The sequence below is a fragment of the Semicossyphus pulcher genome, unplaced genomic scaffold (assembly GCF_022749685.1).
Source record: "Semicossyphus pulcher isolate SPU_LCO1_2020_fin unplaced genomic scaffold, fSemPul1.0.p SCAF_22, whole genome shotgun sequence".
NCBI lineage: Eukaryota > Metazoa > Chordata > Actinopteri > Labriformes > Labridae > Semicossyphus > Semicossyphus pulcher.
In genome coordinates this window covers 19,439,608-19,459,208 of record NW_027211696.1, presented here as the reverse complement: position 1 = coordinate 19,459,208, position 19,601 = coordinate 19,439,608, and the positions used below count along the sequence as shown (strand labels likewise).

At 42.9% G+C, this 19,601-nt stretch overlaps 2 protein-coding genes across 2 annotated transcripts in view; both read right to left on the bottom strand.

Annotated features, from left to right (window-relative positions):
- ttc28 (tetratricopeptide repeat domain 28) overlaps nt 1–11,452 on the bottom strand; it is a 132,687-nt gene extending 121,235 nt beyond the window's left edge. The window contains exons 1-2 of the mRNA XM_069673605.1: nt 11,234–11,452; nt 2,699–3,085 (exon numbers count right to left, since the gene is read on the bottom strand). Of these exons, the coding sequence (XP_069529706.1) occupies nt 2,699–3,085; nt 11,234–11,263 (417 nt within the window). The 5' untranslated portion in view covers nt 11,264–11,452. The remainder of the gene's footprint in view (nt 1–2,698; nt 3,086–11,233) is intronic.
- A 2,151-nt stretch (nt 11,453–13,603) lies between these two features.
- On the bottom strand, nt 13,604–18,636 carry pla2g3 (phospholipase A2 group III). The gene is made up of 7 exons (XM_069673908.1): nt 18,114–18,636; nt 17,048–17,180; nt 16,832–16,966; nt 15,935–16,266; nt 15,718–15,847; nt 15,107–15,217; nt 13,604–13,820 (listed from the first exon to the last, which is right to left on the bottom strand). The coding sequence occupies exons 1-7, from the start codon at nt 18,634–18,636 to the stop codon at nt 13,604–13,606; spliced, it is 1,581 nt and encodes a 526-aa protein (XP_069530009.1).
- Between the last annotated feature and the right edge of the window lie 965 nt (nt 18,637–19,601).

Below are 19,601 nucleotides of genomic sequence, written 5' to 3'. Positions count from 1 at the left end.
GACAGATATTACCGTTTTTTTAATATTCATTATTTCTTTAACTCGTAGGAGGGAAGGAGAACATCATTCTAACATGAGTGCAAGAGCCTTCATTAGTCTGTTCCTGCAGCTTCGTTATCTCAGACGACTTGATTGCACTAAAAGTTTGTTTATCGGAGGTGCAGCCAAACATCCTTCCTCTTTTCTGGGCTACAAAACAGCCAAACTTCATATGCGAGTCCAAAATACATAAAAGAAAGACTCCCAGCCCGCTATTATAAGATTAAGGATCTGAATAAATGCACCTGTATGAGGGCTAAAAAAAAGCCTCTTTGAAAGCACCAGACACACACGGAGCGGGCGCGCGGGCGACAGCAAACATCCAAACACAAAACAGGAGAAAAACTCTCAAACGAGTCAAAGGAAAAAAGCTTTTTGCTCCTGCTGCAGTTTCACTTCAGTGATGTGACTTCATTTGAATCACAAAGAAACAAAAGAGTTCCTCAGAGCGGCGGAGTGAAAGCACGGAGAATAAAACAAGATAAAGCTGCGAAGAAACCACAAGAAGACAGCATTAAAATGCAGAGACGGTTTGTTATTCTGCTCCGTGTTGTTACCTGATAAGCACAAACACACACGACTTTTTGACCAGCTACACCCCTCCGTTCCCATGACTGAGCCGCCTTTATATTTGTGTGTGTGTGTGTGTGTGTGTGTGTGTGTGTGTGTTACAGTGAGTGTGTGTTGAGCCAACAGAGCCGTCGACGGGGGCGACAGTGGGAGAAACTCGAACAGAAGGAGAAAAGAAAAGGCGAGCGCAGAAAGAGAGAAGCGAAGCAGAAGTAAACGTCCCCTCAGAGAGACTCGCTCTTATTGGTACTTCATTAGTCTTGACCTTGCCTTTGACCCGCGGCGAATGCAGCGGCGAGCCCTCTGCTATGACACCGCCACTATGCAAACCACACACACACACACACACACACACACACACACACACACACAGGAGAAGGAATGCTGCTTCTGTTATTGTCTTTAAGTGACAAACTCGGGCCAAGGCCTGGCCGAGTTTGAAAAACAAAATAACAGCCGTGCAAAGCTCGCTCTCTCTCTCTCTCTCTCTCTCTCTCTCTCTCTCTCTCTCTCTCTCTCTCTCACACACACACACACACACACACACACACACACGTACACACCCAAACAGCACTTCCGTCCATTCTCTCGCACAGAGAAAGGAAGTGGAGTGGAGCTGGCGCGGCCCCAGCTGTCCAGACAGAGGCAGCCTGGCAGCCCCAGTCTGCTGCCTGCCTGCTTCCTCTGAATGCCTTTAAAAGACTCCATCGTTCACTTCATTCACTCCTCACTCTGTTGGTCGACTTAAAGACAAACTTCAAGTGTAAAGAAGCGCTTAATGTAGTTCCCAGCTATGTGTTGCTATGGTAGATGTGCAGCACATTCTCTTTCCTCAGGTAGAAGCACAGGAGAAGATTTAACTTCTTTACCAGAGAGAGAGGGAAACAGTCCAGCCTCTGAATCGTCCTCACAGCACGCGGCCGTCTGAAGGACATGTCTGCTCAAAGCAAACTGAACATCACCTCATATTTGGGAGACTTTAAATTAAATCAGTCTAACTTCTAATTAAATAAAGCTTCAATGTTGAGGATGAGGATCCTGTTGCTCTGAATCTGCTTCCACATCGTCGGCCATGTTGGCTGGATCTCTTCTATCTTTGTGGCTCTAAGGCCGGAGACGTACCTTGTGTTCGCGTACACAACTGTCTGCGTCATGAACGTAATTGCTAACGCTAAGTCCCGCCCCCCTTGGTTACTGTTGCTACGCCTGTCATGCTTTCACACCAGCATGTAAATATTATACCGTTTTCAACTATAACAGTGAGAGATGTTCCAAAGGGACATTTCTGGAAAAATAGTTCCCAAATGTCAGAGAGAAGTCGACAGAAAGGACGACACGCATGTGAAAGCTACGTCCAGAATATAATCTGTCAGCGGAGCGTTGAGAGTGAAGAGGACAGAGAAATTGAGGCAAAAGCTCACCGGTCCCAACGCAAGCGTCAAGCGTCAGGCACCCACTTTTTCATTGTGTTTAAAGCACGTCAGGATATCACTCGCATATCGTGGCCGTATTCCAAACACTGGATCTCCCAAAGGCTCAAGAGGAAAGCAAAATCCTGCACAAGTTTGCTACAAAAATGGCACAAACACAGGGGCGGTAAAATAAATCATCGGTGGTGGTAGCGAAGGACAGACAGGATCGCAAGCGGAGACCAGCTGACTGTCTTCCCCACGTCCGACATCTTTCCTCTCGAGTTTTTGGCTTCGGAAAAGCGTAAAATATGACCCCCCCGCCCTCTAAACTTTGAGGATATCTGCTGTCACTTGCAGATTCCTGGTTCTGAAAGCTTGACAGGCCTCCCGCACCTAGTTACGGTTGCTAACGTAGGATTGGACAGTGGTCGTTCAAGGGAGGGGCTTAGAGCAGGGTCAGTTATCCACATACTTGTCTCTGCACTACGCGTGTTACTGGAGGACACCTCTAGAGGGCGCACCAGAGAGCTCAGGCCGTGTGCAACTACTGTATGTGCAGGACGTAAACAACAAATATGGCGACACTCGAGGATGTTACTGTGGTTACAGCAGCAGCATCTTCCTCCCCTCATGATCAGTGTGGAATGGGGGTCACCCAACGGGGGGTGGAATCTTACCTTGGGCCACTTTGGGTTGATGAGCCGGGCTTTGATGGCGTCGTCCAGCGCCGTGCTGTACTGGCCCAGCCTCAGATGGGCCGCCGAGCGGTTGCTGTACAGGATGCAGTTCTGCGGGTCGGCGGTCAGAGCCTCGCTGTACAGACGGACCGCCAGAGCGAACTCCCCCTGCTGGCAGGCCTGGTTACTGCGACGCACTCGCTCCAGGAACTCTGCTTTACTCAGGCCAGGAGGGCCGGGGGGGCCGGGGGGGCTGGAGGAGGCGGGCGGTCGGTCGGGTCTTTTCAGCGTCGGGGCTGAAGGAGGGATGACAGAAGAGGAGGAGGAGGAGGAGGAAGAGGGAGGGTTGGTGGTTCTGCTGGTGGAGCGAGAACCAAACAGAGAGAACTGAGGAAGAGAAGAAGAAGAGAGGAGAGAGGAGGAGAGAGGAGGAGAGAGGAGAGAGGAGGAGAGAGGAGGAGAGAGGACATCTGTTAACTTTATAATTAGAGCTTAAAAAAAGAGCGTAAAGCTAAAGTTATGAAACGGCCTGAAATTCATTCTTCTCAATATGACCTGCAAAAGCAAACAAACCCATCAGCAACAAGACTGATTATCTGTAGTTATTTTAATGCCTGTAACCGCTGCCGGTTGGTGTCAGACGAGGTGGTTCACTTCGCGCTGCCAAAACAGCCTTTTTCTAGATTTTCCAAAGACTCACAGCGAGAGATGCGTTTAAATGTTAAAAGAAAACAGGAGGAGATTTTTATTAAAAACTCTGGTACAGATCAGCAGAGAGAGAAGACGTAGCGATTTGTCCACAGGGGGCGCCAACATCAACACAAACCCAAAGTTCCTCACCGGAGCTTTAATGTATCTGTCACCTGAGACTCTGCGATGTTGTGAGGAGCATTTACTGAGAGCGATGGATGAAGTGGTTTTATGCTCGTAGTCCCATAAACACTTCAAACTCTAAACTCTTCCTCACAAACATAGTGCATTGGTTTGGCTCTGCTGATGGTTATACATCGTGAACTGTGTCACTGAATATGTTTATATACTTATACTCTTCCCCTTTTATTATTAAATTATATTCCAGTATTCCAAAGTAAGGAGAAGAAGACAATAAACTATCCCCTGAAGAAGCCCACTGCATCGAAGCGTTGTGATTAACACTTTTTACAGCGTGTGTGCCGCTCGTCTTCTTTTCCTTGCTGCTGTAGTTTGATGTCCCTGCACCTACGTGACGCCTTATAACCACCTGCCTTCAATATTACAATGTCAAACACGTCATGAATACATCCTATTTACTTGTATATTCAAAATTAATTCCAATTAGAGCACTATGATGTGAGGGACATGCTGATATTATCCGGGGTTTTAGGCGCCTTTATTTGACCTGTAGCACATGCAGAAGATGCATTTAGTTAGTTTAGTTAGTTTAGCTCGCATCTTAGAGTCGGCTCTGTACGCGGTACAAAAACACAGACATGCATGGGATAGAGAAAGCATGCACAAATTTAAAATCCAAATTACCGATCAGAAAGTGCAACACAGCTGTTTTTAAACATTATAAAAGACTTGGATATTGAAACGCTTGCAGAAGCAGATTTGCAAAACTTGCAGAGGGTTAAAACGAGACCATGGAGGCATGAGCAACGTTTGAAAAGGAGGGACATTCCTTCGTAGGGCACGAACCAGAGTATGCACGGCTGCATGTTACGGGAATATGCATTAAATTCTCCTCTTAATTATCCATGTGAACAGCTCAGCAGGCGTGCAGTTTGTCTCAGAATCAGGGATAAAAACAGAATATTTGTGCACGTTGGAGTCAGTGAGAGAGCCGTACGAAACCTGAGCAAACAAATAAAAGCTTTTGTTTATAATCGCGTGCAAACAAAAGAAATACATAACGGAAATGTGCTTTTTGCTGCTGTTACATAACTCATAAACAAAACAACTTTTACAAGCTGGATTCTGCTCAGTGCGGCTTCCACACTGCAGCTTCATTTGCATGATATGAAACTGTGTTTCTGGCAAATGGGACACGGCGCTGCAGCGTGTAGCTTCCTTTTCTGCTCCTTAGTAACAGCTTGAATTCCTCAGAGAGACTCGGAGTGAAAGGAGGAAAGTTAGACTGAGACTCAAACAGTCAGAGGAGGTTTGTGTTCTCCTCGTTAGCTCCCGTCACAGCCGCTGCAGCTCTGTGTAAAGTGTGCTCACTGAGGAGCTCTGAAGCTGCCTCCCTCCCTGATCTGGTGTTTCCAAATTTGTCCTTTCACCAGAGCGAACACCAAGGCCTTCATTATCTCCCTCTATTCCCTGCTCTCTCCCTCTCACACACAAACACGCTCAAAGTATGCAGACTGGAGGGATTCCTGAAACTCTGCGAAGACCTGGAGCGAGAGGAGAGGAGAGGCTGCAAGAGAAGTGTGTGGTAGATTCATCTCGCACATGCAGAGACACAGTATCAGTCCTCTTAAGGTGTCCATTCATCAGCCGCTCTCAGGTTTCATAAACGCGCCGTGTTGTTATGAAACAGTCGCTATGAGCAGTGTGACATGAAGCAGAGCGCGTTGTAACCGGGGAGGTGTTTGCTGTAACAAACAAAGACGTCCACGTATCATGAGGAGCCGAGACGTAAATCTGTAAGCTGATTAACTGGAACATTTTAATAGAGCAGAAAGAAAACACAGTGTGGACTTACACAATCACAGTTTATAAAACAGTGAAGGTCGTAAACACAGCGGTGTCACCTGTGAACAAACTGTTCAGACGCTGTGTTTGTGTCAGGATGGATCTGTGTTGTTCAAACGCTCGCCTCCTCTCTCTTCTGCTGGTTTGTAATTCATAAACCTCTTCAGTCCTGTGGGATACCTGCCGATTCCCACCTGTTCTTGCCAACCCCAACACCAACACACCTGTTTCTTATTAGCTTCCTGCAAAAACACGAAGAATGCTGGAAAAACAGTAAAACGTTTATTCAAAAGGAGCAAAACAACGAGCTAAAACTTCCTATAAAGATTTATAGGACAGCAGAAGAGAGACAGGACATGTAAGGAGTCGGGAGGGTGGTGACATGCACCAAAGGATCAGCAGACGGGGGGTCGGAGCTGTGATCAGTGCGTTGAGGACTGCGGCCTCTGTCAGAGCGAGCTAAACCAGCGGCCCCGAGCTGCAGAACTAAAACACTTTACTGTGAGTTTATTCGTATAAGAGCAGCAGCTTTCACATATTTGACGTTTGAACAATTGTTCATGTAAAAATGGCTTTTTTTCCAGCAGTTTTCCTTCGTGCAGTGCATGGGAAGCTCGCCAGGAAACTTTCTTACATCTATGGGTCCCGAAAACAGAGAGAGAGAAAAATATTGATGGGCAGCAAATCTTAAGAATCAGTTATTTGTTCTTTACATCAAATAAAAATGCCAAATGTTTGATGGTTCCAGCTTTTTTTGATTTGCTACTTTAAGCTTTATGAAAAAAGCAGGAACATAATTTTCCATGAGTCAAAAAAATTAACGGAAAGATAAAGAAGTGATTAAAGTAAGTGTTTGTTTGCAGCCCTTCACACATCCATCCATCCGTCCATCCATCCATCCGTCCATCCGTCCATCATCTATACCACGTATCCTGTTCAGGGTCGCAGGAGGGGCTGGAGCCTGTCCCAGCTGTCATTGGGCGGGAGGCGGGGTTACACCTGGACTGATCACCTGTCAATCACAGGGCTGACACATAGAAGCCGTGTCCCAATCCAGCGTCTGCAGCCTTCGAAGGCCGTATTGCGCCACAGCGGCGTGCCGAAGGCTGTCCCTATTCAAAGGCTGCTTCAGATGCGGCCGACAATTGCATCCTCCGTTTCCCCAGCGGTGAAGGATCCATCGGGTGCATCCTTCGCGGCCCACTGTATCCCGAGATGTATTGCGTGCTAATTCAGGCGAACTTTTACGCACCCGAGGAATACACTTTAAAATGTAAAAGTTTCCACTCAATCGAATAGCTAGAAGGACACGTTTAAGAAAACGAAAGGGGCCTTGAAACAAATTATCTTTAAACTAATAGGTTAACCTAGTTAGCCTGCTAGCTACCTGTTGCTAGGCGACATGAGCGACGTTTGGTGACGCAAGGGTAGAGCAGATGGTCTCATTTCAGTTCGGCTTTATCGGTCCACGCAGGCTCTGAATGGAGCATCGTCCATGGACCGCCTCCTACGACGGCTGCAGCCCGTGGATTGGGACACAGCTAGAGACAGACGTGCTCACGCTCACACTCACACCTACGGGCAATTTAGAGTCACCACTGATCCTAACGAGCATGTCTGTGGACTGTGGGAGGAAGCCGGAGTACCAGGAGGGAACCCACGCATGCATGGGGAGAACATGCAGACTCCACACAGAAAGGCCCGCTACGTCTGAACCGGGATTCGAACCAGGAACCTTCTAGCTGTGAGGCAAGAATTTTACTTGCTTCATTTCACGCCCATATTTACAGGACTTGTAGTGGCCAATAGGTCAATGTTTAATAAAACCAACAAAAAACATTCAAATCAAAAGATTAAATAAAGTTAAACTCATTTGACATTTTTCTCTTCAATAAAACTAAAAAGTTACATTAAAAATACATAATAAATAATAATAATAAATTGCACTTTTCACTCTGTAAAATGTCCTTCTATATTTGAGTGTGTTGAACTGACACCAGCAGGATGTCCCAGCGAGTGCAGTCGCTTCATCAGGATGAGATCTGCTGTGTCACCTGTCTGTGTGCTTCAGGTTCATGTTCCTGCAGCTGCTAATTAAAGGTGCTGCCAATTTGTTTTATAGCGCAGTCACATGTACACACACACGCACACACACACACACACACACACACACACACATTAGAAACACATGCTGAACAGTTGACAAGTTGACAGCAGCCTGAAGTCGCTCAGCGGGACGTTTCTCCTGACGGACACAACCTCTGTGACACAAGCAGACGGTGGTCAGCGTGTTATAGGCCGGGAGCCAGGCCCCGCCCTCAGGATGTTTTTTGCTACCTTTTTTCCACTATTATTTTATGTTAGCCTACACTTTGGGCCATCACTAAATGACAGTGACCACTCCCAACTCGGGCCATTTGGTCTCAGGGGCCCAAAAACAACTTTTTGAAAGATGCTTTTGGCTACATGATGTCAGTGCACATATGAAGGTTCTGTTATTGCATAACAGGTCTTACAAGTATGACATTTGGCAGGGAGTGTCCTGAAACATATGGGAAAGTAACAACATAACATTTAGGGGCTTGCTGCCATTGAATTCTGAAAAATCACCCACAACATTTTCAAAAAGACAAAAAAACGACTGTCCGACTGACAAGTTCTCATCAAAAATGATGATTTTTCAGCACATTTAGTTAAAACTCACTGACTCACATGTATGTATAAAACTGCCCACGTTTGTAAGCTTCAATTTGAGCCCAAGATGACCTTTCTATCTTCAGAATAACCTTTGCTTCGACCAAAATGCTTCAGTGTACCTCAGAACAGAAAGAACACGTCTCTTCTAACGAGCAACATTTTCATCTGTACTGCTGCTCCTGCTTTCTGGAGCACATAACACAGAAAACACTGAATACTATAGTTGGGTTGCTCCCTAAAAGAAGCCAAACCCTCCCTATCGCCCCCTGCTGACTGGCTGCAGTATAGCTCATAAAGCCCGCCTCCTCCATGTTAACAGATGGGACATGAGTCAAACTATAAAATCAAAATACACGTCAAATACATTTTTCTCAAACATGGTTTCTGTCATTATAGTTAGTTCTTATCATGCTGATTTATGTCCAAGTGTTCATTTTTCTGACAAGTTTACTTTAAATTAGTTATTTGATGCTGTCAAAATGATGATTGACAGCTCTGTTAACAAATCCGGCTCCTGCAGCCGATCAGTTCTGGGTGAGCAGAGTGGAGGACGAACGACGAGAGGAGACGTAACTAAAACAATCACTACAGTCACTGAAGTTTCCATACCTGTGAACGTTAACCTCAGACCAACACAGAGAAGCTGTTCTGCTGTTAAATACGCCGCCTTTCGGGATCTTTGCTGTTTTTTCAGCAAGTTAAGTGTGTGTTTTGGTTAGTGGAAGTGGCTACGGCGGCGCCATCCGCCGATCTCTACTGCACAGACTCTGGCTCCAAATGACGTCACCATCGCAAGATGGCAGCGCCTATCACAGGGGCTGTTTTGGCATCACTTTCACACAATGGGAGCAGATGGAGACGCGTCATCCATCTATATATACAGTCATTGGTCAAAACCAATATACTCAAGCTATTAAAGATAGTTGAATACAGTTAATTGTTTAAGAAAGCAGCCTTTTGAGTACCTTGCACAGTCACATATTTTCCCTGTCATGCCGACCTGATAATAAGGACGTAATTTAATTTAAGTTATAAGATAAATGTAGTGGAGTAAAATGTAAAATGTTTACCTCTGAATCGTAGTGGAACAGAATAAAATTCTACTGAACACTTGAGTACATGTACAAAATTAAGTGTCTTTCAAAAGAGAGTTTAAATTAAAAGGAAAACTCTGTTAAGAAAAGACAGGAACACAACATGAATATCCTGCCCCGATTACACACACACACACACACACACACACACACAAACTCCCAGCCTCTTTCAGCCCAGGTCAGAGGGAGAACATTCCTGGAGAACAACACAAACACAAACTGTGCGCCTGAATACCTGGAGGAGAGGAAGCTGTGTTCCTGAACGCAGCGCTTTGATCCTCATATATGACTCACGCTGTAGGTGACGCAACACGGCAACAGGTTGTTATTAATCAGTTTATATGAAGCCAGTCGAACCAGAGCTTATCTTAAGATTTAGATAAGGTCACGTGTTTCTGTACGAAGTTAGTGCTTTAGACTGAAGTTGTTTTAAATACATTTAGAAGCAGAAAAATCAACAATTCTGTGGTTTTAGTCTCTCAACAGTTATCGTGTGATCATTTACAATTTACAGACACTGACCGGTAAATGTTCATCTTCATGTTCATGTTCTCGTCACCTACTGTATAAAAATACTTCTCCATATATTTGCACCTCTCTTTGTTCGGCTCTTGTCCTTGTTTTGTTAGCTGTACCTCTATTTCTATCCTTCCCGTAGATTGTTCGTGAACTGTGTAACACTATCTGCAGTGACAATCACTTTATTTTCACAACAGTTTACAGAGGAAGTGATGTCATATTATCTGATGCATTTAATCAGATCAGCTGTGAGAAATGTCTAAAAGTGATTATTACATCATGCATCCATCTTCCTTTCAGCGCTAACCAATACAGCAATTTCTCCTTCAAACGTCCAGCGTTAGTTTGGCTCACTGGCTGCTGTGTTGCTCTTACAGCTAGTGCAGTCATTTATTTTATAGTTTTATATATATACATTGTTTTTACATCCCAACAGTAATCAATAAATCAAATGCTCTGACAAAAAAGTCGTATCTGGTATGATACTTATAATTTATGTCAAGATGGAGGGCATGCAGCCAGAAGGTCAGAAGGTCAAATCATTAGGTACAATTTTTTGTTTTCATAAGGTTTAAATGACCCCTGTAGGCCTGTGTATTCTGAATAAGGTGGTCCTTTGGAGCATTTTATTCCATATGGGTTAAAACAAACTTTAATCTGAAAAATAGTCTGAATATAAACAGATTTAAATTGGAGGCTAATTCCTCGAATGTGTTTCCATATTAGATCAACAAATCTGTAAATTACTTTGTTGTCTTCAACAATAAAACAATGTCATATTTTCAGACATGTTTATTCAATTACTGGAGAAAACTATTATGTTACTTTAATTGTGTCACGTGTTTAAACTTTCCGTGGTTTCAAAATAAAACCAACAGGAAGTCAGATCATCATGGGATGTGAGCTACCTGGTGGTGGAAAGTACATTTACTCAAATACTCTACTTTAAAAAGGTACTAGCACTTTACATTTTGTGCTACTCTTTATCTTTACTCGACTACACCTCAGCGGCAAATATTGTACTTTTTACACAACTACATTTATCTTTGGCTACCTTCCAGATGAAAATACAACCAACTATCCTGACAAATTCTAATATTATATCACTTCATAAACCCAGCTGAAGCCTATACCAAGTTATATTATGTAAAAAATACATTCAGATGTGACCTCCATTAGTTATTTATGCATCCGAACCTACAATCCAAAAATAACTTCTCTGAAATTAGCTTTTCTGTAAACTTCTGGTGCTTTAATTTGATTCTACAGTGTTGAATGAAAGGCTTCTACATGCAACGGGGCATTTTTACTTAAGAAAAATGACTTTTACTTAGGTAACCGTTGTGAGTACTTCCTCCAGCTCTGGAGCCTTTAAACTGTCACACTGTTGTAATTTGTGCCAACGAGCTTTCTTTCTTTCTTTCTTCTTTCTTTCTTCAGCCTCCTGGAGATCCAACTGGCACCCAAACACACCACGACAGTTGATTATGCTCGTTTGTTACACGACTAAATAAAACATTTACCACTGCTTTCCATGACATAGCCTTACCTTTTCTTTCCTGCTTCTTTGCTTTTCCATCCTGCTCTCTGTCTGCTAAATCCGGCAGCTCCAAACTTTCATCCCCCAGCAGCAGCAGCAGCAGCAGCGGTGAGGCAGGACGGGAAAACACACCAAAACAACCCGAGTTATCGGAGGCTATGCTCGGTCTACAACGCCTTACTTATCGAGAAAGATGGGGAGAGTTTGTGTGCTAAGCAGCGGTCCTCCAACGTTTTTCCTGGGGGAAGTTAATCCAGAGTAAGTGCGCCATGTTCCCACAGCCGACCCTCTCCCCATAGCGGAATCTTAGTCCGGTGAGAGGCGGGGATCCGGTCGGCTCCTCGGCTGCTGCCTTCAGCGAGGCTTCAATTACTTCTCATGACATCAGAGAGGAGTTGAGTTACCTGACAGATATTCATTACAACAGTGAGGTGAAGTTTTGTCAAAATAAATAAAAAATAAAAGTGATGCTTCTTGTGTGTTTCCTTGTGGAATAAATTAACACAGTTTGTCAGGGGTTTCAACTTTTACTTAGTAACCAAAAACAAACAATAAATAATTAGACACAAAACATTTGTAGTTTGAAATACAGTAAAGCAAGTGTCCAAAAACGTTTTAAACACATAGTTCAGCATTTAGGGGGACATTTCACTTTCTCAGGTGGAAAGATGAAATATGAAGCTTCAGCTTGTAGTCATTAGCATAGCTTAGCGTAAAGACTGGAAACGAAGGGGAACTGTTAGCCTGGCTCTGTCCAAAGGTAACATATCACACCTACCAGCACATGTAAGGCCAACTAGCTAACAATTATCTCTTGTTGGTTTACTCTGATCAAAAACGGAGGTATAATTAATGATTGTTTGGTGTCATGGTGGATTAAAAAAAAATTTTTAAGTTTTATTTTTTGGGGGAGGGATTGGTTGAGAAGATTGATACTACTCCCATGTCTCATCAAAAATATGATGCCAAAGACACTTATTTTAGCTAGCCTGGCTCTGTCCTTAGCTTAAAAAATCCACCTTCTAGCATCTTTAAAAGTTCGTGTTAGTTTTACAACAGTTGCTGTAGTGTCTTTTTTAACCGTTGGACAGAGCCAGACTAGTTTTTCCCTAATTCCAGTCTTTGTGCTAAACTAAGCTGATTAGCTGTCAGCTTTAGCTAAAGCGTATTCCCAAAATGTCAATCTATTCCTTCAAACATTCAGTCGATCATACATTTCCTTCTCACATTATACATCAAACATTCCAACATGTATTTTATGTACAGATATTTACATACAAAATTTCTGAGTTAACAGTCTTCTGTCTACAACTCTTAAAACACAGTACAAATATTAACAAATACTCAAGTGAGTGCTGAAACCTCACCAGAGTACCTTTATAGACTACTGATGTGGAGATTAAATGTTGGTACAAAAACCGATAGTTAATATCAAACACAACTGACCATTCATGACAGACATTGTGACTTATAGCAGAACAAGCTAGTAGCTGGGGCTGTGCTTACAGGTTCACTAATGCTTTGAGCTAAAGCTAATGACAGTAAGCTAACATGCTTTGTCTTTGACAAAGCTAGCTTAGCTGTTTAGCAGGTCCTACCTTGTTAGCTATACTTGTTTAAGATGTTAGCATTCTTACAATAAACTCTAAACACAGCTAATGTTGATGAGATTTAGTTTAGCAGGTATTAGTCATAAAACATGTAGTCCTCATTAATGTTAATAGTTCCACCTGTTGTGTTGCTTCTATAAGACAAAACATCTGCTGTGAAGTTGTTTGGTTTTTATGTATAAGGGGTACGTTTGTTCTGAAAATGGTCAATACGTATTCACAGTTCCACTACATCCTTGATGTAGACAATATATACATAATACTACAATATTTAGGGGTACCCACAGTGTTCAGTATTTACTAAATATATAAGGCAAAATACTATGAATGCATGTAGACATTAACATTATATATAACTGTGTAAACACAGGTTATTATTGTGAAATGTTATTTAAGCCAGCTTCTTTTCAAAACTTTTAATTTAAAAAATATTTCGAAAAGTTCTCAGTTTTATCCTTTTGAATGGTGTAATTTTTATATATAAAATACGTTTAATTTTAAGAAATATTTCTCATAAGACCGCAGATATTTGTTGATGGTTATATGATGTTAAACTTATATCAGTAAAAAGTATGTTGTGAGATAAAAACAGACTTTTAAGGACAGAAAAGTGCTGAAATAAAACAAAGACTTCTGAAATTAACTAAAAATTGTCCTTTACAATTTCAAGGTTCTGTATTTATCTACATGATTGTTTGTTGCATTATGTCCTATACTATATTTATGTCATACTAAACACTATGAGTCTCCTGGTCACGCCCTCTTTGTCTTACAGGCTGCTGACGTGCGTCTTGTTGAGTTTGGCTCGGACCATCTTGAGACACAGTTTGTGGAGCCTGACTGGTCGGTCTTTTCTCTTCGCTCTCCTGCCGTTTGGCCTCCTGACCTTCTGTCTGACGGCCTGTAGATGGCGCTGCTCCTCCATGTCTGCACCGCTCCTCTTGTCCAGCTGAGGAAGCTGCGTTCTCACCAGAACTGCTGTACAGCTGTTCAACAAGGAAGAAGAAAGTTTGTGATGCTTTTATTCAGTACATCAATTTACTTTACTGCAGAACTCTTTTTCTACTTGTACTTGAATATGTTATAATAATTTAGTTTTTACTTTTATGACAGCTATAGTTACTTATTATGTAGATTAAGATTGAATATAATAATTATGATAAAATTATGAAATAAAACACCTTGTTTAAGATGAAACTGTTGCTTCACATGGTTTTTAGCTGGTGAAACACAGTGTCTAGTCTGGCCCACTGAGTTATAAATCGTTCCAATAAAGATGCCTTAATTTTTGTTTGATTTAAACAACTTTCCCGACCAAAAAAGGGACAATTATGTCATATTTTAGGGCAAAAAACAGCAAAGATTAGTGAAAGTAGAAAAAATAAATAAATAAATAAAATGTCTTTCCTTCTTTTTCATTTAACTTTTACTCCATTACATTTTCAGAAGAAAATATTATTTTACTCTAAATGTGTAGCTCTAGTTTCTTAATACTTTACAGGTTTAGAGAACGACATATGATTAACTCATAAAATACAATGTTTATAAAAAATAAAACAGTTTGGCTTGCAAACCCTCGCAAGACATTTTCCTGCTTTACTTTTAAATGTTAAATGGTCTGTACTTATAGAGCACTTTTATAGTCTTGCGACCACTCAAAGCTGTTTTTACACTACATGTCACATTCACCCTTTCACACACTCATTCACACACTGATGGCAAAGGCCCAAGTGCCAATCTCCAATCAGAGCTATGCCCATTCATACCCGCTGGCTATGCCCCCCGGGAGTAATTTGGGGTTCAGTGTCTTACCCGAGGACACTTCGACATGTGACTGTAGCAGTCAGGGATCGAACCCCCAACCTTCTGACTGAGAGACGACCGACTGCCACGTAGCCACAGACGCCCCAAATGGCTTACTTTAAATAAAAGTTTAACCTCAGATTTATCTGGTGACCTATTGATGGGGAATGACCCCTCGGTTTACGAGCTAACTGTGTCCAACATGGCTAAATTTAGCTCCACCTGGACTTGCTCCAACTGTGAAATACTGCTATTGATGCATCAGTATTTACGAGTACTTTAGTGAGTACTTTTGACTTGCCTCTTACAAGAGGGATTTTAACATTCCAATATTTGTATTTTTGTTTAAGTTAAGGATCCTCCTACTTCTTCCACCCCCGCTCTACGCACTGATATTATTATATTATGAAAAAAAACTTTCTTGAAGCACTAGTAGAGGATGCATCTACGTCTGTGTTTGTGTACTTACAAGTTGCCTTCAGTGCAGTCCTGAGTCAGGAAGCAGGATTTAGACACATGTCCCAGAAGAAGAGTCTGCACTTCGGTCAGTTTTCTCTGCGGAGCCAAAGTCTGAAATAATCTGGCAGGACGGACAAACACGTCGGAGACAGACAGACATGCCAGGAAAAAAAGAAAACAAATACCAAAGATGAACGAACCAGCCGAGCGAAAAGACAACCAGAGAGAGAGAGAGGGAGAGACTGTGTGTGCAGACAGGGTACGATAATGTCCAAGGCCGTCACATCCACAGAGCACCTTATGTACCCGTGTGAATGTACAGTGTGTAGACTGCTCGCGGCCTACTTCTGTTATGAAACATCACACCACGTCTGTGTCGGCTCACCTGACAGACAGAAATAAAGGTGAGTGCACCATTATCTGTTTATATTCTGCATATAGCAGTGTTTACTTTTGTGGTTGCGTAATCTAGACATGCTGTCATACTACCCTTTCACCTTCAATCAGCGGGACTTTCTAGTGATGTACAGCACTTTATTGAAGTAAATGGCCTCTTGCCGTTTGGAAATATAAATGCTGACAGCATGTTTGTTATTTTCTGTCTTGTTTTTGCTGATTTACCTGCTGGTGCAGTTGCAGTGATACAGCGTCTTCGTCTCCAGATTGTGGAGTCCATATCTCTTCTGCTGGGGAAGGATCTTGTTCCTGCACTCGTCCAGATCCTTGTAGACGGCACACGGCGACTGCCTCTCTGAGGAGGTGAAGCAACAGTGTCAAGTGCAATTCTGTTACTGCAGTGTCAAAATATAAGCTTCAGCTGAAGGGGTGTGATGAATACCTGTGATATCGGCGTCCAGGTGAGACAGAGACCAGTTTTTGGTGGGTATAGAGTTCTCCAGGTCGTCCCTGCTCTCTTGTACGGATCCTTCAGGTCTTTGTGAGGTGTTGTCATTGGGGTTGATGGAGGGGGAGGGGGATCTCGTTGATGGTGCAGGCGTTGCAGCGGTGATGGAGGAGAGCTGCGGTGTTGACGTGCTGCTCTCCGGTGGATCTCTGGGTATGGTGGTGTTTATGATGGAGATGTTCATGCTGACGTCAGTTGGATCGGGGGACTCGAACAGCGTGGGTGGGTGGACCTCAGCGTACAGAGCCATTTTAGTCTCTTTGCACCTGCAAGACACGACAGAGGTTGAAATAAAGGACGAGGAAAATACACTTATTAGCTTTCTTTAGCATTAGATGAGAAGATTGACAGTCCTTCCATATGAAGCTATTGCAGCAGGTTAGTGAAGCTTAGCATGCGGACTAGATTAAAGGTAAAACAGCTCCCCTGCCTCCTCCCTAACAACTCATCTTATCTGTTTAATCTGTGCAACAAAAGAAGGCTAGCTGTTTCCCTCTGGTACCAGTCTTTACGCTAAGCTAACACATATTGACTCTCACTTTTTATATGCATTTTAATCATCTTGCAGCCCACCCAGATGTACCTTTGGACACAATGAAGGGTCAGGACCCCTCCGATTGGGTGTGGGTGAGCGAGAGTACGACCAACAACCAACATTGCTATCAAATTTATCTGCTAGCATCGCTAAAGTTTCAACAGGTGGAGGGACAAATCCCCAAAACAGATGTCTCAAAAACCAGGACAAATAAATGCTAAACTATCTGCAGGACGAGCTACAACTCGAGGTAAGAGAGAAAGTTTGATTTCTTTGTTCATTTCTTCGTCACTTACATGCCAAACCAGTTTCTCTCTGTACACTGGAGTCTGTGTGAGAACTCAAAGCAGTGCATCTTCAGCAGGTTAAAGAAGGTGTATCCCACCACATCAGAGATGCTGTCATTCGCCTCCATCAGACAACTGCGAAACCTGGAACATTTTGGTAACATTATTTAATAAAACAAATCAGCTTATTCTGGCTTTAGTAAAGGATGTTGGTAAAATCCCTACTTGTTGTCGCAGTCACAGTGAGACATGGTGAAGATGTTGCTGTTGAAGACACCAAAGTGGGAGTGGAAGGACAGGATGGTGTCTTTGCACTGGTCGTGTTCACGGCAGCAGCTGTCTGTGTCTGAAAACACTCCTGCAAGAGGTAAAATGAGATCCACAGAGTGATGAATTATCAGATCAGTATCACAACCTTTAGGACTTATGTTTTTATTTATGAAACATGCTGCATGTAGGAAGACTTAGAGATTTGAGACCTTTAACTCAATAGAAACATGTTTACTGAGGGAATAAATCATGAGAAGTAGGCTCTATTTGTGGTGCACTTCTTTTTGCAGCCAGTGGAGTCGCCCCCTGCTGGCCATTACAAGAATGCAGGTTTAAGGCACGTCCACATTGACTTAACTTTTGAAACTAAGACACAAGTCCTCTTCTTGAATAAAGTCTATTTTTGGAACAGCATTTGTAAAGAAGGTAACACAGCACACATTCCTGCAACTGGATCGACAAGTGGTGGTAAAAAGCAGGCAGCAATGCTCCAGAGAAAGAAGGAGAAGGAGAAGAATGCTCGCCAATAAATATGGGTGGAAACAATTCAAACTTAGAGTTTAGATCGACCCTTTCTGAACACACTTTGATAGTCCAGATATCTCAGTCTGTTTTGTGTCAATTCTGCCCGTCCTTTTTTAAATCTGCCCCCCAAATTGCCCCATTTTTTAGAAGTACAAAACTAAATTGGTGAGTGCCCCTTTAAGTTTTTAAAAGTTTAAAAGTGGTTCGCCACGTGTTAGGTCCTAAAAATGGAAACTTAAGAGTCCATAATTCTAAAAAAACAGGTTAATGAAATTATGTTTTACATCTCAGCTCAGCAAAAATCAACAGATAAAAGTATCTAGTATAACACATCAAAATGTATTATTAGAAAAGTATTAAGAAATCAAGATATTTTTTGTGTTCTTATCCCTTTAATGATTTAATGACCTCCGTTCTTTTTCTTGGTAACCACTCTGGTACATAATTATCAGGCTCATTATTGGACTACATATATATACATAAAATATGAACGTACCCAAATCAGTATATGAAGGTGCCTTGTTGCCAGAGCCACACCACAGAGTCCCTGGTACAATGAATCCACGCTTCACACGCTGATGGGTCCTGACCTCTGACCTTTCAGCTCGACCTCCACCACCCACGCTCCTCACTGACCTAATCCCCGCGCGTCCTCCCGCATCTGGAAAAGCCACAGAGACGCACATTTCCTCTGCCTCAAACACGGAGTCCAGATTGAAACTCTCATCTGGATGATCGACGAACTCGTGCGTGCGCTCCTGGCACAGAGAGAGGTAGTTCTGGGTCACCGCTGCGTGATCGCTCCAGGCGCAGCCGAGCAGAGTGCGTCCATACCAGGCGGTGTGGTACAGCCGCAGAGATGGAGAGGCCTGCCGGGGGTCCCTCCGGAGAAAAGTGTAGTGCACTTGTTCGTTGGGTAAAACTCTCATCCAGGGACAGATAATCGACGCGTCTGCAGCCGTCCATCTCAGGAGGGATGATGTTAAAATGAGGATGAGAAGTGGAGCGATGTGCGTCATGGCGCAACAGCCTCTGAATGAAAGAATTGAAGGCTGCTGCAGCTTCAGTGTAAAAGCAATTATTGCTCCGCTCACTGTGGACGATTTTCAGACTCCAGGTCGGTTTTAAATGAGAAGAGGAGGCGGGAGGTGTGCGGGGTTTTCCGGTAGTTCTAACACAAACGCAACATCCAAATCAGCAGAGATCATGTGACCTGTCAGTGTAGTCAAACATCACTCTCTCTCTCTCACTCACAGACACACACACACACACACGAATATCAGTGGCAGTGGCCATGATATATCGATTGACACACACACAAGCCAAATAGGTTATCAATCTGCAAATGTGACTTATTATTCACACTTTAATGAAAATGTGACAAGCTAATCAATTTGTGTTATTGACACCACAACTACTTTCTTTGCCCCGTTTTTAACTGTTTATTTTTTGTACTGAAACTTAGACCATCAATAAATTATATTCAGAAGGCAATGTTAGTGAAAAACGTGTATAAAAGTTTTGATGTGAAGTAGTTTTTTAGCATCATTGCTACAGAACCTGATCGAAAGTACACATTTTGAATTTCTCCGGTTTTATTTCAGAGGATAAGTTTCATCACCTTGTAAAATCCTGCTTTGTTTCTTCACAGAGATGCCACGGCTGTCCTGAGGGAAAAATGTCAGCTCTAATCATATTAATTATCCATTTTAAGAACATGTGGCCTCCATTGACAGGAGGGGTTGACAGTAGACTCAGGGGGAGGAGAGAAAAAGTGGGGTGACAAGCCATGAAGGTCGCTTATTAGACATAATAGCCAGTAGGATTTTGTCCTTTTAAAGAGGAACTCCAGCTCTTACACATTACGGTCTCAGGGCGTACTACTGCCACGCTGAAAACAATAGTAGAAAGGCTTGTGTCTCCAGACAGAGGCGCTATGCTGCATTAGCTGCTACTAGCATAACACAGCAAAACCTGTGACATT